Here is a 19321-nt window from a genome sequence, read left to right on the forward strand (position 1 = left end):
CAAAACACTGTATGGATATTAACTAATAAACCCTCACAATATCCCTGTCAGGTAGATGCATAAGTATTATTTCTTTTTACAAATCAGGAAACACGTGGAAAAGTTGAGTGACTTGTCCAAGGCCAGTACTGTATAGTAAGAGAGTATTGGAACTCAGGAGTTCCTGACTTCTAACTCCATACTGTTCTCTCAGGCCACATTACCTGATTCTTTTTAAAAATCTATTAACCTCAATGTACAATCATTTCAAAAATGACAAAAGGGCTTGACTGAAGATAACCTTAGAGATCAGTTCAAGAGGGTGTTCTATGCATAAAAGATGTTGTATAAAGAAGCACAAAGGTAACTGATAAGCAGGAAAACTGGTATCAAGAATCAGAGGGAGTATGGGTATTTTTGTCTGGAAGAATGACTGGCTTGAACGTGTTTTTCTTTGTGAGGATAAATCAAGGTAAAAGCAAGTGGAAAACATGGATTTTCACAGTTCTCTATGGGTACATCTACACAGCAACATTATTTTGAAATAATTACTATTATTTCAAAATAACAGTCCACGTCTACACAGCAGGCAGTTACTTCAAAATAACGCTGAAATACTGTCAAGCTAGAGGACTTCTTATACTGATTCCTGTAACCCTCATTGTATGAGGAGTCAGGGAAGTTGGAGGAAGGGTGCTCTATTTCAAAATAAGTGCTGTGTAGAAGCTCCCAATTTTGAAATAAGTTTTTTTGAAATAAGCTACACAATTTGTGTAGCTCAATTTGTGAGGCTTATTTCAAGTTAAGCTCTGCTTTATTGATCGAGACTCTGTGAAAAAGGCTATACCACCAGGGCCATAATAGAGCACATGCAAAGAATTAAACCTGAAATCTAAAAAGACACTATATCAAGGATTCATTTTAAAAAGAAAATTGTTGTTTTTAACATTGCAATCAGTTGCAGGCATTATGTTCTTCTACCAAATTATAGCTGAGTATGCTGATATTTTAAAGATCCCAGAAAACAGGATTCTCTAGTCCACGGACTTTAGTCTGGCTTTGTTAATTGCACCTAATGCACAACCTTCTTCAAAGACTGAAAACAAAGGCTTTACCCAGTTGTACAGGATTATAGATCCTTCTCAACCACTCTAACTCAAGAATGGATTCTTTCCATTGATTAAAGGATACCTTTGCAAGTGCTAATTCTATTTAAAAAAGGATTCCTTGCTTGGAACATGAATCCTGTTCGAGAGTTTAGGACTGTTCCGACTCAAGGTTTTGTTTCAGAACCATGTCTACTGTAAAACAACCCACTTGAATCAGCACTAGCACTGTATATTTTTAGCTTTGTGAAGTATGACTTACAGCGAGGTCTTTCTGGTTTCATTTTTCCAGGTCACTATCAAATAGAGTCAGCTTGCGTTTAGAAGAGTCATTAGTACTATTGTACACATGTGAAATACTAAAGGAAAAGGAATGCTACTCATACAATTTTTTCTTCTTCACTCCAACAAAAAAGCTATATTGCTTCTTTATTTGAACTACTTTTTTGTTTTAATATTGTCTTAAAATAGACAAAATAAAATATATTCATGGAAGTGCATCAAGGTTGGACCTCAGAATTTGATGAGTTCATGGTCTTTTTCCAAATACCACTATAAGTAGATATACAAATACAGGTACCAAAGTAGAATCTTGGCAAGTAGTGAATTAGTAACACACCCATTGCCATGATTTGCATACCAAAAAGCAATGGCTTCTCCCTAATTTTCTAAAATGTATCAGGGCAGTGCTATAATGAGATGCTGGGCCATCACTACAACATACTAAGATTTATAAAATACACTGCAGAACATTTGCTAGTATGCTATGAACCAATGCAGTCACAACTAAACAAAAATGGTCTAGTACATCAAATGACAAGATTTTGTCACAAATGAGGAGCTTTGGAACAGAGCAGGACAAGAACCACTTGACATTCAAATCAAGAGAAGAAAGTGGGGATGGCTAGACAACACTCTCAGAAAACCATCACATCACCCAGCATAGTCCATCAAGCTCTCACACGGAACCCACAAGGAAAACACAAAAGTGGAAGACTGTGTACAACCTGGAGAAGATCTTCTGAGACTGAAGGACAACAACAGGGGTACTCTTGGAGTAAGCTAGAAGTTTTGTCTCAAGACACAATGAAGTGGAGAAGACTTGGGCTATGTCTAGATTACATTCCCCCCCCCCCCCCAAAAGTGGCCTTTTTTAAAAAAAAACTTCACTTGCATCAAGACTGTTGCCACATTCTTTTGAAATTTAATTGAAAAAACGCAGCAGGTTTTTCGACAGCGGTAAACCTCATTTTACAAGGAAGAGGCCACAAACAGGGCTTTTTTGAAAGAGAGCGTCCAAATTGCCTGGGTGCTCTCTTTCGAAAAAGCGGTCTGCTTTTTTGAAAAAGTTGTGGCTGTTGAGACGATCTGTTTCAAAAGAAGCTTTTTCGAAAGATTCTTTTGAAAAAGCTTCTTTTGAAAGAAATGTATACTCTAGACGTACCTTTGTAGATGGCCTATGCTCCACTAGGAGTACAAGGGTTTAAGAAGAAAACGTATGTTGTGATTAACTACTTTGCTTATTTGCTTACTCATAAAATTTAGTAATGTGAAAGGTTCTTTCAGTAATCACAGAAAATTATTGACATTCTAGTAGTTTTATTCAATAAACTGTAACAACTCATTCAGAGATTAGGACTTGCAAGTGTACCACAATGTTAATATCAACATAATAAGGAATGTTCAATAGAAGAGGCAGGTGTATGCAGAGCAGGCTGTTTTCAAATGTTAATATAGCTATGTTCTCTTAACCCTTCCCCTTAATGAACATTGAAACAATAGGACTGTGAAAGGAAAATATACAGTTTGTAAAAGCAGCAGTATGTCTGCATTTTGAATCACAGACCTGGTATTTTATGCAAATGGGAGCAGTTTTACAAATGCAAATCCAACGTGCCTGCAAAATGTCTGGTTACATTAGAAAGTAGATTTTCACTACAACTTAAGGAAAATGCATCTCAAATCATAAAAGAAAAAATTGATTCAATTCATTTTTAAAAAGAAAATAAAAAAGAAGAGGACAAATCAATTTCAATCATACTGGAGAGGGGGAAGGGAGATCACTTCAGCTTGAAGTGAATTAAAATGCCCAAATTCCAAACTCCTTAAACAGGCTTTAAGAGAGAAGCTCTGACAGACGGCATTTTAACCGCAGCAGCACAGTTGGGTGCTGTTATAACAGACATTTCTTTAATAACTTGGATCAAAGCTTAATAACCAGCAGCATCTAGCCATTGGTGGTTTGGACTACACAAGAAAACTAATTAAATGGAAAGGGCCATAACCTCCTGAAGGCACAACATATAATCCTCACAATGAGAACCTGAGTGAGAAGGCTGAAAACATTTGCACTTTACAGCACTGGAAAATGGCAAGACGCTCACTATTATTTATTTTGGACATTAGCCTGTGTTTATTGGAACACTTCTAAAGACATGCTCATAAGCTAATGCTATAGAAATTTACAGGTGTATTTGGGGCTTTGTCTTCTAAAGGGTCTATCACTCCTGAATTTTCACACTTGCTCTTTGGTCACCCTAATACAGATATATTTCAGTATAGTACAAGATAAGATGGTTTGATACAATAATGAATAGGGATGTTTTATTGGAGATATCAGGAACAAGTTACAAGGGAAAGTAACAAATACCATGAAACCTATAAGGTGCTACATAAGTCATTTATCTCAGTTTTTTGTCTTAGTCTATACATGTTAGGATACCTTGCCTTAATCTTTTGTGTAGCTAAACCACTCACCTCCTCTTCAGGGTACGTTCAGTCCCTACGTATACCCCGGCATACATTTCTAAACAGTCTTAAAGGCCTGAAGTAGGTCACTTGGAAAAGAAGCCAATACTGTAGAGGCAGTACACTTTTTTTCTTGTGGGAAGGGAAAACCATGTATGGAGGAAACTTGTCTCTAGAACCAGGAAGCATTATCTGTTCAGAGTCTCAGAGTCTTTAGTGTCACAGAGTTAACATTGCGATGAAAAACTTTTAAAATGCATTACTCTGAAACAGTTTTAAGTTTGTAACCTGAACATCACATTCGTGTTCCTTTCTCTGTGTAGTGACAGAAAGCAATTCTGAACATATCTGACTCAGAGGCAATGGCGTGAGCATGCTTCATGACTCAAAAGGTTATGCACATGCTAGTCTCCCTACAACACAAGGCATTAAATTCAGTTTCCCATGATAGGCAGATAAAGGAAATGGTGCCCTGATATCTGTCATACAAATTCTATCTAGCAAAATAGTTATTACCGGATCTAGAAAAAAGTTGATATCTGAAGACCTTTCCCTTCTCTGTGCCATTTTACCAAATGAAGTATTTTTCAAGACATTATCTATGCCACTGATGAAATAGTGATTCAAAAAAAAAAAAAAAAGATTTATCAACTAAAGAGATACTTTACATGCCAGCTTTTCAACAGAAATTTATTTCTGTGGTTAGTGTCTGCACTTCACATTGTTTCTTCACTTTAAATGTAGACTATTGGCTATTTTCTAAATCTATTACCTACGTCAATTGTATTAGATGGTTTTCAACAAATCGATACACCCATACTACAGAGGGGAAGACTAATCACATTATTAGTGAGGTGACTGAAAACCTTAGTGCACATAGAACACAACAACCATGTGCACTATGTTATCTGCTGATATCTTTCTTTGATTAGCTTATCTTATAGTAGAGATAAATGGCTGGGGTGACAGAAACCATACAAACCCAACAATCTTGAAGGGAAATCATTAAGTATATGGTAGCTATCAATGTAAGGCAGTTTATCTGCCCCAACAGCATTGCCTCTAAAAAGAGTTGCGCACAGAGTCTTTGGCACACCAAACTGAGAATTCATTTGTGCAACGCTTTATACAGTGTACTGTGAAATGGATAATTCTTGTGTACTATGTACTCACACTTCTCCAGTCTTAGGCAGATTAATCCAATTAATTTTCACATTTAACAACCTGAGGCTAAGAGCATCCCCCCTGTAAGTTTCAATGAATTCTGCTGGATGTTATAAAAATAGTTTAGCTCCTGTTGTGAAATCCAATAATCGAGCAAAAAACTCTCCTGAATGCAGTTAAAACCTTTTTTTTTTTTTTAAACAGACTATGAAATATCAGCAATTAATTGCATTTTAAATTCCAGAAATCCTCATGTGTACATAATGATTCCTGGAACTTAAAATGTAGTTTTTGACTATTCACATCGTAAAAATGTTCAGTTACTGTTAGATGTCTATTAGTTATGCAAAATACGTAATCTGTCATTTTATAAACAAGACATCTCCTTCATTATTTTTTCCACATGCCTTTTAAATCTTCCTTTCTTTAATTTGAAATGCCTGCATTATACTCTGGTTCATCAGAGGTCTTTTTTTTATTTTTAATGTTTGTAAATTGGCATATCACAAAGCAATGTGTCAGGTAGTGTTTTGTCTCCATTATAGTTTATTCGTGTAAAGTAATTGGCCAATTTACAATACTCTAATAAACACAACATATTCTGTCTTACCTGATTCTAATGTAGAGGGCTGATTTAAATTTTCACTTTCCTCATCAGTGCTGCCACCATAATCTCGCTCTCTTTCAATAGCAGTTTGGACTGTAGCCATGCTATCCCTAGAAAAACAGCAAGGTAATTTTCCATCTGCTATTTTTGCAACATAGCTGCTATATCTACAGTGCTTTACCGAGGTCAATGCAAGGTCCCTATCCTGAAGAGTTCACAACTTACATAAACAACTAGATAGATAATGGAAGTGGGGCCAGAACTAAAAGGAAGTGGGGCCAGAATGGATTAAAACAATGCCCTTGATTTAATGCATATCTCTTGGCAGTTCTGTAATTTTATTTTTGTTTGGATTTTTTTTCCTAAGTAAATGTTATTTGCTTCTTAAGTAAATATTTCCAATCATCTCACTAATAACACTTTTCTAAGGAGGAAGGAAATGAGGTTTTAAGAGATATTTAAAGTGAGGTTTTAAGAGGCAGGTTGAAGTGGGTATGATAATCTATTGTATACTGACACAAAACACTATCCCTTTTCACCTCCGCCCTCCTAAGAAATAATTGTACATATTTTAGGAAATCTGTATGTTCATTTTTAATTAAACACCTTGAAGCTAGGCCATTTTTTTGGCTGTCTCACAACTCACAAACTTAGCTCAGAAATGAGGGAAATGTCCCCTTGCATATTTATTGTATGTTATTTATACCACTTGAAATCCTTGAGAAGGAAAATACACTATATAAAAGTGATTTATTAATTATGATTACATTGAAACAACAATTAGGCTACTATCTATTAAAGCTTAGGAAATATAAATTAAACCTACATATGTGTCAGACACAACACCAAATATTTTAGGCAAATTAACAAATACCTTATATGTGCTGTATCCTCTGCAGGTTCTTGAGCTTCTTTTAACAACTTTTGCAAATTTCTTATCTTTGCTTTCTTTTCATTGAGCACAAGAATAAACCTTTTATAAAGATCTGCTTCCAGTTCTTCTTTAGCTTCCACACATTTTTCCAGCCTAAAATGTAATAAGTTAGAAGCTTCATATTTTACTAACTTTTTTTAAAAAAAAAACCTCTATGGGCTTTCTCTACACTACAAGGTTTTTGCCACAGAGGATATGCTAATGACAGACTCATTAGCGTGAGTCACAATGTCATTAGCATATTTTCTGAGGAGGCTTTTTACGCAAGGGGTTTTTGCGCAACAAGAAGCATTGTAGCCGCTTCCGTTTTGCGCAAAAAAACCCTTTTGCTCAAGATCCTTGTAGGGTAGACATAGGCTATTTGTTTGTTAAGACAATGTTCTGTAATGGTTAAGATGAGAGATACATAGGAAATGCCATTATGGATCATATCAACTTTCAACCTAGTTTATCATTTTGTTCCCAAAATTGGCCAATACAAGCTGCTTCAGAAGAACATGAAAGACCACCTACAGGCAGTAGTTATGGACTAATCTGCCTACACAGAAAATCTCTCCCTAATCCCTATTTATTAGAGATTAGTTTATGTTCATACTTTATAGACAGCTACCTACTAATATCAGAGTTATTTAGGTTCAGGTGGTGAATTCCACAGAGTGTATATAATTTAGAAAGATACATTAATTGAGATTATAAATAGATATGGCCAAGCTTCTTGGGCTCAAGAGTTGAGCCTACTCACTCTGCTTTGCACTTTTAATGTATACTTATAGAAAAGAAAAAAAGCACGCCCCTCCAAATATGTTTAAACTATTTTAAAATTCTAGCTGATGTTCTCAGGACTACCACTAATTGAAAATTTATTAGGATTTCAGCAGCAGATCTATATGTTATATCAACATTTGCCCACTCATTGTCCCTTTGCTCCTCTGAAGACTTTGATGCTTTGTACTGCAGGACACTGAAATTGATTCTTGGCAATCAGCAGAACTACTGAAGCAGGATTTGTGGCAATTTCAGTTCCCTATGGGCATTCAAACAACTACAATGCTAGCAAACACTATGTTGTGTTTGTTTTATTTGGGTTGTACAGCTAGAGAGCTGAGATTTTAAGATACCAACAGCCCTTGTTTTGAAGAGTGAATATCTTTTTTTCACGTCTAATGTAAATTACTTTTAAAGAGATACTTAATGCTATATGTGAAAAATCAAAAAATTCTGCTGAATGAGGTCTTTGGAATAGGTCATCCTCAAATATTTATAATAGGTAAATATAAATTAATTTTGGTTTTTTAAGAAATTAATTGAACTTAAATTTCAATCAAGAAGATAAAAATAACAATAAATAGTATATCAAAAATGTATGTGTCCAGTAAATAAGAGATGGAGCCATAATATGGATAACAAAGTCCTACATATTGAATAAAGTAGAGGTTCTGTGAAAAATGTGATAATCTAACAAGCAACTTAATATTGGTATTTCCTAGCATTTTAGTTCTTGACTTTGCAACCTTAATTGTTTTTAACACTGATTTGTGTGTAATATAAAAATAAACTCACTTGCTAATAATGTTCTTACTGTTCATTTCAGACTTCAGAATATAGTACAGCAAATGATGATAAAATACAACAAACTTATGGACAATATCAGAACAATGTCAGAGATGATCCAGGTGTATTTAAGCCTGCTTGATGGGAGACAACTAGATGGGACTCTTCAGGTGTCTTCCAGCCCTATATTTCTATTATTCTATCTTCCATTGGATTTAATATATAAGAAGTTGTGATGAAAAGCCTGATTCCGGAAAAGGTACCATTTTTCAGAGTTAGAATATTCCCAAGCATTATTCTAAAATGTGTGGGTTTTTAATTCAACAGCTATTGAAAAATTAAATTATAAAAACAAAAAAGGGGTCAATATTGTAGTAGCATTACATTTTTCAATGTGTATTTAAAACATATTATTTATGTCATTAATTTACAGGAAATATATATATAAAATGAAAAGGCAATAGAAAGGGATCTTATGAAATATTAACTTAGTCTGCTGTGATATGCATTTGGGATACATTTGATAGTTGATAAATAATTCATCTAATTTAAATGCAAATGGCTGAACACCATTACCATATAGATCAATTCAATAATTCTTTAAAGAAGATCATATGTACTAATCAACTACCAGAAGACTTTCCATCTATACATGGGAACTTTAGCTGTTTAATGGAAAGATATACACTAAAGCACAGTATGAAGAGTCAAAAGCATTAGCAGTGATGTCTTTATTCAGTTCATGAGGTGGAGGGGGATTGCCTAAACCCACTTCCTGATTAAATATTCAGCATAAAAGCAAGATGGTTTTAAAATACCAAGTTAAATTAATCTTTAGTGAAATTTCATTGACTGCAACAGATTGAAATTAACTGTTATTTCCAGTTATATATTTAAACCTTATATGCAAGTGGAAAATATGACTTTTTTCAAATCCTTCAGTGAGGAAAAAGACAATTCCTCCCCCTGCAATGTGAATGGTAACCAAATTAGAGGGGAAACAAAACAACACTAGTCAACAACAACTAATGTTGTTTGGTACCACAGCAATTGAGTTCATTTTGAGTTATTCAAGTGACTAATAGCAGTTTCCTGATTCAGTCAAGGGGGGCTTCATGCAATGCAGTTTCAATCAAGGACACTTGACTCTGGAAATCACTTTCCGAGTTGGTATGACAAAAGCACATGGCCACCAATCTTGCAAAACATTTGCCTAGTGCAGGGATGTCCAAACTTTTTTCAAAGAGGGCCAGATTTGAAGAAGTGAACATGCGTGAGGGCCGTCCCCGCACTCTCAGCCCCAAGGTGGAGGGCCCGCGGGGTCGGAGGCGGGCGGAGAGCGCAGGGCACGCCGGCCTCACGGCGGCCCGGGGGCAGGGCAAATCCGCAGCCGAGCGGGGGAGCGGGACTGCGGATGTGCCTTACAGGGCAGGCTCTAGGACCGCAGAGGCCATGGGCGGCGGCGGCGGCAGCGCGGCCGGAAGCGGTGCGCTGGGTGCGCCAGTTCAAAAGAGCGCCAGGGAGCCAGGAGAGGGGGAGGAAGCAGGGGCCGTATTAAACCGGAACACGGGCCGCAATTGGCCCGCGGGCCGGACTTTGGACATGCCTGGCCTAGTGCAAATCCTTACACCTATGTAGAGCCACATGGCCTTGAAGAACTAAATGATTGCCTTTCTCCTAGAACTGGAAGGGACTTTAAAAGGTCATTGAGTCCCGTCTGCTGCCATTACAGCAGGACGAAGTACCATCCCTGATAGATTTTTGCCCCAAATGGCCTCCTCAAGGATTGAACTCACAATGCTGTATTTAACAGACCAATGCTCAAACCACTGAGCTACCCTTTGCCCCCTCTATACTAGATAATAGATAATCCCACAGAAGTACAGGATTCACGTCTTAACCTTCGAAGCGTGCTGCAAGACCTATATGTTCTCTCCGGACTAGGGAGAATGGACATGGGATGAAAAGTATTCTGGATTATACATTTATTGTGACATAGAAGGACCCTGGGAAAGGCAAATTGGTACTATGATACTAGTTAATTTTCTATGCATTTTTAGGTTTTAAATCTCATAGGACAAAAGGGTAGCAACTTGTCTGGCTGTTTTTTGGGTTTTTTTTAGAAGTCCAAATAAATATAAAAATGGTTACATTCTTTGGTAGATCTATGACCTATTAAATTATTGTGTTTAGGAATTTTTTATTTTATTAATGTAACATTTGCAAATTATAGCAATGTTAAAAAGATATACACGGAACAAGTAAATACATGTAAACAGATATCTTTCAAAGCCGTTATGTGTTACTGTTTAGGAACACAAGTCATAAATCACATAGTAAGCTGCAAAGTGGGATATATATAAAAATTATCTCTGCATATGCTCAAAAAGGCATTTTTTATTTAAAATTCACTCTAGTATGCATTACCTATATTATGTGAGAATTAAGCAAAGTTGGCTAGGATTACATTTCAGCATTGCACCAGCTAAAAACACAAAACTTCACTGAAATTTGTCATACACTGGTGCCTGCATGCAATTTGCTTCATAGAAGTCACATCTCCATAGGCCATGTACATAAGCTACTCATCTCAAACAAAGCTTTCAAATGTAATGAAAAAGTGAAATCACAAATGAGTAAACTTAATGGACATATACATTTCTGTTAGTCTTATTTGCACATACTTTCCAAGTTCTATGATTGCAGCCATCTTACAATTTAGAGAAGCATGACGCTTTTTAGAATCAAGTTGGGATGATAGTCTGAGGTGCTACTTGCCACCTTGAAATAAGAAGCAGCCTCTACGCCTGTGAAGCCTACAAGCTGTTAGAACCCAAAACACTATCAACAGAAAATAAATGAGTGCATTTCATTTTGCAAAGATCTTAAATAGTTTCCATCATAAGAACATAAGAATGGCAGTACTGGGTCAGACCAAAGGTCCATCTAGCCCAGTAGCCTGTCTGCCGACAGTGGCCAGCACCAGGTGCCCCAGAGAGGGTGGACCGAAGACAATGATCAAGCGATTTGTCTCCTGACATCCATCTCCAGCCTCTGACAAACAGAGGCCAGGGACACCATTTCTATCCCCTGGCTAATAGCCTTTTATGGACCTAACCTCCATGAAATTATCTAGATTCTCTTTAAACTTTGTTATAGTCCTAGCCTTCACAGCCTCCTCTGGCAAGGAGTTCCACAGGTTGACTACGTGCTGTTTGAAAAAGAACTTTCTTTTATTAGTTTTAAACCTGCTACCCATTAACTTCATTTGGTGTCCTCTAGTTCTTCTATTATGGGAACTAATAAATAACTTTTCTTTATTCCATCAGTATAACCTACACTTTGTTGCATAGGTAAACTGTGCACACATATATAAAGAATATCCTATTGATATATTTTTCAACCTACTGTCCTTGCACGTCATTCCAATCACTTAAAAGCCTTTCATTTTCCTTTTGCAAGTGCTCCTTTTTGGCATGTAGTTCTGCTATGCAGTCTAGGCAGTGGCAAATCAGCTCTTTAATGACTTCAGTTGGACTTGAGACTTTTTGTAACTTCAGTGATCCAAGTCTAAACTGGGACAAAAGGAAAAACTTAGTTACTTTGTTGGAACTAAAAAAGTCAAAAAACCTAGTTTCAATCAAAATTCAGACACGATCTTAATAGGCAGCAGCATACTGTACAATTCAATCCTTGAATACTTTCCTGTTGAAAATTATAATGTAATGGGAAGAAAATGAAGCCTGTTGAGTAAATATATGGAAAGGGTAATAAAGCACTATTTGCTTATGTACCTAACATATCTACATTTTTATTCAGTCTTTGGTACATATAGGATATACATCACCGCATTATCTGCATACTGATGATATTCACTTCCATCAGTATAAAAAGAGAATATGCTACACTAACAAGCTTCTCCCTATTAACTGCGGGAAGATGCAACAAGACGTTCAGGTGCCGAGCAAAAAGCAGTTTTATTGTAGTTCAGACCTATTAGAAAAGGTTATAAATGCTGTCAGGAATTTATAACATTGTTCTTCTTATGCTACCTGATGAAATACCTAAAAAGTAATTTGCCACCTACTGCAGTAACCAGAACAGCCATATAATATAAATATGAACAAGTCAAATGACATTATATAAATTAATAATAAGACTTTTGGGTTTAATATAGCACCGCAGATTTCTTTGGTACTTTACAGATGTATCAGAAAAGAGCAAGTCCATCTCATGAACTTTCCCTTTCGAGATCCTATCCAACAAACCCTTAATAATGCAAGCAGTCCTTTAATCATACAGATAGTCCAAATTACTTCCAATGGAATGACTCGCGTAAGTAAAGATTTACAGGACTGGGCATTTTAGCAGCTGTTGAAGATGCTATGGAAAAATGTAGAAATCGAGTTGCAGAATGGCTGAAAATCAGAACAATTGTTACTAATTTCTATGTTCCAATATAGAACAAGATGAGAAAATACAAGATTCTTTGATGCACAAATTATTTAGTTTTACATTAAAGTAAGCTATTTTATTTTATATTTGGACTCTTCTTTGGGACCTCTTCTGAGAGTACAAGAAGAGGAAGTGATAGATAAGGCCATACAAGTGGACACAACAAATGCCACTGCAGCACATAAAATTGTGGAGCAAGATTTAAAAAACTTTCTGTGGTGAATTTTCAATCTTTTGTTCCACATAACCCTCTGGAGGCCCTGCTCCAACTACTGAGGTCAAGATTTTTTCAGTATGACTATTTTTGGCAAAGAGGAAGAAAAATAAATATGGGGGCATATACCTTGATCAAATTTTACATAGATCCACATAGCCTTGCTGGTAGACTTTTTCTTTCAGTTTGGGCCATGCAGAGTTGACAGTCTACACCACAGATTCTTGTATGGGAAGGGTGAAATGGCACCTCCTACATTTCATCTTGCCAAGGGGTTGGTAATGGGAACTATGGGCTCTTTCTGCTATGTTGAGGGAGAAATGGATCAGTTCTGCCAAAATTTCCATATCCTCACTAAAATGGTAATTTGAGTCATCTTACTCTTAGGGCCAGAGCATAAAGAGTCTGCTGTTGTAACCCTAAAAATGGCTCAGAAATGTAAAGGAATCGTTTGAAACAACCAACAACAGCACTGTTAACTCTTCAGTCTAGGTTCAATTTTTAACTTAATTAGTAAATTCAGTTGAGCAACTTAACTTTAAACAAGCAATAAAGCAATCATAAAATGAATGTCTTCAGTAAATAATCATTAGAAAATAAATTGAAAAATAAAGATTTAGTGCAGCACTGAGCAGATGAACCTGATGTAAATAAATTGAGTCCAGTGGCACCTTAAAGACTAACAAATTTATTTGGGCACAAGCTTTAAGATGCATCTGACAAAGTGGTTTTTAACCATGAAAGCTTGTGCCCAAATGAATGTTAGTCTTTAAAGGTGCCACAGGACTCACTGTTTTTTTTAAGATACAGACTTACACGGTTACTCCTCTGACCCCTGTTCTAAATGTAGATGTATAATTCACAATACACAGTTTCCTTTATGTTGTACAAAACTGCTATTTAAGGTTAAATGGAACAGATGACAAGATGAGTTTTATATTTAGAAGGTAGATTACATTATCAGTAACCCACCAAGTGCAGTTGTATTCCCTGGATATCACACTTTCCCGATAGCATTAACAAAGAAGGACTTGTATCAAGGAAACTCTTTTTCATCACTTGCAAGCCACACCAAGCCAAATGGATAAAGAATTCATGCCACACTGATACTAGACAAAGAGGTAAAAATACAGTAGCACAGTTAAATGGAAATGAAACCTTTCTGCCATCTTAACTTTGATTAGTGAGAAAAGTTCTAGTAGGTTTAAAGCCTTTTGCCATGTAAATTACTTGGAATATAATGTATTCAGATGAAATATATTAAAAATATTTTTCAGAATAAAGAAATGTGGTGCACCTTACAATTTACTTTCCATTGTCATGTGTTATGTAATAAATTCTCATTACAAGAAAGACTAACAGGAACTGAAATTTATTTCTACATAAAGTTAATGCCACAGGAACATCAGTAATGAATATTTTATTTGTAAGATTTCAAGATGGCAAATATGCTGCGATTACACTGGTGTAGCACTGCTGTCACCCACATTTTCCAGGAACTATGTAATCCCACCTTTACTAGTGCAGTGAGGTGGAACTGAGATACAGGTAGGTGCCTCCTTTGCTAGGTATTTTATTTCCGGGGGTGGGGTCACAATGCAGAAAACAGTGAAGACACAGCATTCAACCTGATTAGCTAATCTGCTAGAATAGGGTGCTAGACATATCTCTTGAACTGCATATTGCAGCTCCTTGAAGACAAAGTACATTAGCAAGAGCACTAGTTGTCTTGACTCTTTTAAAGTATTCTTTTGAATGCTAGCAGAGATTCTTCCCCATTCTTTGAATCAGGGTGTGAGAAGTGAAAAAAACTCCCTACCTCCTCTAAACCAGTACAGTACAGGATAGGACCTAGCTGCATCATTTTAAGGGGCAGGTCAATACTACTGTCTTTTAGAGCAAATATACCCCGCACACGAGAATAACCCGCACCCAAATATACCCCACGGTTTTTGCAGTTTGAGTAAAAAAACCTTGTATATACCACGCACAAGTATAACCCTCAGGGTATACAAGACTTGTTTTCAAACTGTGTGGGGGAGAGGGGGCTTCTACAGGTGTGTGTATGAGGGGGGGAATTAGCCACCCTCTGGACGGGGGAGCACTCACCCCGCCTGGTTTCCGTGCAGCTGCACAACCTCCAGGCAGCGGAATGAGAGCGCTCCCCCGCCCCTTCCCCTGCTGCACAGCTGCCAGCCTCTGGGCGGGGGAGTGCTCATCTCCCGGTTCCTGCACAGCCGAAGGAAAGGGCAGGGGGAGTGCTCCTTCTCAGGAACCGGGAGATAAGCGCTCCCCCGCTCAGAGGCTGGCGGCTGTGCAGTGGGGGAAGGGGCGGGGGAGCGCTCACCACCAGCTGAGTAAAAACATTTTTGTATACCCCGCACCCGAGTATACCTCGCAGAGGGGTACAGGGTTTGTAAAAATGAATATAACCCATTGGTTATATTTGCTAAAATATGGTAAAGCCAGAAAGTCGGCTTAAGTAAATAATGTAACTGGAGTCCATGTACCTAAATCTGAGTTTCAGCGCCGTCCCCGCAGTGGGAGGTCAACGGGAGAAACGAGGCCATTGTCAATGGGGGGGGGGCACCATTAGCAATTGATTTAGCAGGTCTTTTACTAGACCCTCTAAATTGAATTGAAAAGATGGACAGCTGTGAAGACAAGCTCTTATATTAACTGGCCATCATGATAAAAGCAATAGATATTCTGTATCTTATATAAATCAATCTTAAAACAGAATAAACTATAACAAATAAAAATACATCGTAAAAACTAGATACCAACAACCAATAAAACATAGGGCCTTTCCTGGAGCGTTTGCAATCTAAATAGAGAAATACAGAAAAAGGGAAAAGGAAACAAAGGCACACAGGCTGTCTAGACTGCATCCCCTTTCCGTAAAATAAGGACATAAGGAATAAAGGATCTTTTGGAAAAGGGTTTATTTTCCGAAAGATCAGCGTCTAGACTGGCGCTTTTTTCCGGCAAAGCTCCGAGCTGGAAAAAAGCGCCAGCCATGTTTATGCAAATGAAGCAGGGGGGATTTAAATCGGAAAAGGGATTTCTTTTTTTTATAATGGAGATTGCCTATCTCCTAGAACTGGAAGGGAACTTGCAAGGTTGTTGAGTCCAGTCCGTTGCCTTCACAGCAGGACCAAGTACCACCCCTGATGAATTTTTGCCCCAAATCCCTAAATGGCCTCCGCAAGGATTGAACTCACAACCCTGGGCCAATGTTCAAACCACTGAGCTATCCCTCCCCCTCTAGTCTAGATGCAGTCTAGACACAGCCACACTGATTAAGGGATTTGTCAAAGATGCAAAACTGGGAATAGAACACAGGAAAGTTGGAGGTTTTGTGTTTGACTTCAATGGAGCCAGGTTTTCACTCAAGACATCTTCACTTCCAGTCCAGTGCCCGAGTCCTGTTGCTTTCTTGCTGAATCCCAAAAAGAAATAGAAAGAAATGAATTCTATTTTGGGACCTTGCAAAACTAACAAATGATTAAAAAACAGGAATGCAAATATACTGAAAATTTCCAGAAGCATCCTTTTACAAAGAAAAAGGAGGCATCAGTATCTCTGCATTTAACTACAGCGAGACCACACTGGAGTACATAGTTTCACCTTTTGTTCTTCGTAGCCAGAAAGACTGAGAAGCTGGAGAGAGTTCTGGGAAGATTAACAGAAGTGATTAAAGGGCAAGAAAGTGCATTCAAATGTGGAAGATGGGTGAAGGTCTCATTATAAATCAATTCCTGAAGTTCCTGATTAGTGTGTGATTGAAAGCTCAAATTTAACCCTGTATTAATTGCATATAACATTGTAGCCAGACACAAAAACCCCATCTTGTTTTTCCACGAGCCCCATCTTGTTTCAGAGAGCAAGAGAAAGGCAGTCAGCCTTTAATGCCCTGGGAACACAGGTTTGCTGCCTGTCCCTGACTCTACCATAAACAGAAACCAGACAGTAAATGGGCTAGCTGACGACCCGGGGCCTCCCGTCGCCCTGATGGCTAGTACCAGTAATTGACACGCCTGCACTGTCCCAGAGAGGAATCTTCGCCCATCACATACCAGAGGTGCCCATTGTCTGCATTTTCCCAGGTGTGAATTATGCTTTGCACCCTTCGTGGGAAACTTGGCATTCAAAGCCATTTTTCCTAATTGGCCACTTGAAACCAGGAAGAAGCCTACATGACCCAAGGGGTATAAAAGAGGTTCAGCAGCCCACCCCATTTGAGCTCCAATCATCTATACCTGCTGGCAGGTATTGATTGTCTCCCGAGGTCTGTGGGACGCCCAACCTCGCCCTACTTCTTCCCGAGGGATTGAGAGAAAGACGCTGGCCACGCCAAGTCTGGAACGCAGGGGTAAGAATATATACCTGCTATGTGTCTATTTTGCATGCATTTAATAAGAGCTCAGAGAACCAAAGGGTTTCATGGTACCTGTAAGTGACTTATTAGTGTAATTTCTGTCCTGTCCTTTGTAGTGTCTGTGTTATCTGTAACACAGTAGTAGCATTTAACAACTAAGTTTACCCTGTAACAATAAATAGTAACTGTTTAAGCTTTAACCTAACTCCTTCAGTTGCTGTAACAGAACCAAGCACAATTTAAAAGAACTTCAGCCGGTCATAAGGGACTCACTGCCCTGACTGTCGGCTGACAAACATATTTATGACTTTGATCACTTTACCCATAAGAGTATTAGGTTTTGTTTTTCCATGTTGAATCTCATTTTGCATCCTAGACCAGTATCTTCTAGTCTACTAAAAATTTAGAGTGATGCTGTTGTGTCTTTCAAACTTCCCCCACAACCCAAATCTCTTTTCTGATTTTTTTAATAACGGAAGTTTTGCTATTAGCAATCTGGAAGGGTGTGATAAGGATACGGTCTCTCCTTACAAGTAAAGCAGATAATTTATAAATATCATTTCATCAAGCTCTCTTTTAAGTAAATTCTTCCTATGTTATTTCATAGTCAAGGGACTAAATTTATTTCAGGCAACAACTCACATGTCAGTTAAATATGATGCAATGTATCCTTGAATGACAAATTTGCAAAAATTGTACTTAATACAAAAAACTGTAGAATCCTAGGATTCTCTGTGATGGGATTAATTCTTATGTAAAATTTTAAAAGATGCCTAATTAATATATTAGGATGAAATTTGCCATTGTTGGAAATGAACCTTTAACAAATAAGGTGGCTACAGCAATCCATGTATGCATTATCTTTAGCCCCAACCAGATTCTATCAAAGGCAGCAGGAACGGACATCTGTTAATTCCCATTGCTGTGGCTGCCATCATTAGGCACCTCTGCTTCAGTGCTTGGACTATTAATTACTTAGATCATTATAAACAAAATACTGCACCTCTCTCTATCTGGTATTGACTAGAAATTTATTGGAGGTGCTACAACCAGTACACAACGCAGACGCATATCTCTTGAGTAGAAGGGTCTGTGCTCGACAGCCTGCACTAGTTCCCCATGCACTGCTACACCCAAAACAAGAGGCAGAATCTTCTCAACAGAAAGCCCAAGAATGGGGAAAAGCCCTTCAAAGGAGAAACCATACCCTTGTCATCTTCAGAACTCATTGTAAGAAAGATGACCTTATCAGGGCACTCTTCATACAACTCGAATAGAATACCTGATTTTACTTTTGAATATGCTAAGGCTGATTAACCAAGAATAGTCTCAGAGGAGTAGCTGTATTAGTTTGTAACTTTAAAAACACAACAACATGAGCTTTCCTGGGCAATTTGCCCATGAAAGATCATGATATTGTATATGTATATATTTGTTAGTCTCTAAGGGAACATCTACACAGCAACATTATTTTGAAATAACAGCCCGCATCTACATAGCAGGCAGATATTTTGAAATAATGTCGAAATACCATCAAGCTGGAGGATTTCTTTCTCTGACTCCTGTAACCCTCGTTGTATGAGGAGTAAGGGAAGTCAGAGGAAGAGTGCTCTATTTCAAAATAAGTGCTGTGTAGACACTCCCAATTTCTAAATAAGGTATTTTGAAATAAGCTATGTAATTGATGTAACTCAATTGTGTAGATTATTTTGAGTTAAGCCCTGCTGTTTAGACATACCCTAAGGTGATACAGAACTACTTGTTTTTTTAACCAAGAATAGGTCAGAGCAGTAAGAGACCTGCTTACAACCAGAGTAAACATAACACACACTGCCACACAAGCTCTCACGAGGCTATTCTCTTCTGATTTTATTTCATGGAAGCCAGTGGCATTAAAACACCAGAGAATTTGGCCAAATATGATTTCCAATGTTTGTACAGAACTTAAATGCTGTAGAGACAAGCACTCACAAATTTTGACAACTGAACAGACAAATGGACAAGAATATTAGAGAGATTATTGTTCTTGATGAAGAATTATGTTAATATATATTTTTCAAGTGCTGCTGTAGATGAATTGGTACCAAAATGTATATGGTGAGTAAGGCAGTATCCTTTACCAGACAAACTTCTGTTGGGGTGTGTCTAAACTACATCCCTTTTCTTGAAAAAGGGATGTAAA

General features: G+C 37.6%; 1 protein-coding gene across 3 annotated transcripts in view; it reads right to left on the minus strand.

Moving 5' to 3' along the window:
* XRCC4 (X-ray repair cross complementing 4) overlaps positions 1-19321 on the minus strand; it is a 271873-nt gene that overhangs the window by 119432 nt on the left and 133120 nt on the right. For all 3 annotated transcript variants that reach the window (XM_006124336.5, XM_075932197.2, XM_075932196.2), the window contains 3 exons: positions 11498-11664; positions 6479-6631; positions 5608-5714 (listed from right to left, as the gene is read on the minus strand). In XM_006124336.5, coding sequence (XP_006124398.3) covers positions 5608-5714; positions 6479-6631; positions 11498-11664 — 427 coding nt within the window. The remainder of the gene's footprint in view (positions 1-5607; positions 5715-6478; positions 6632-11497; positions 11665-19321) is intronic.

Source organism: Pelodiscus sinensis, chromosome 6 (genome assembly GCF_052426305.1).
Source record: "Pelodiscus sinensis isolate ZL-2025 chromosome 6, ASM5242630v1, whole genome shotgun sequence".
Classification (NCBI taxonomy): domain Eukaryota; kingdom Metazoa; phylum Chordata; order Testudines; family Trionychidae; genus Pelodiscus; species Pelodiscus sinensis.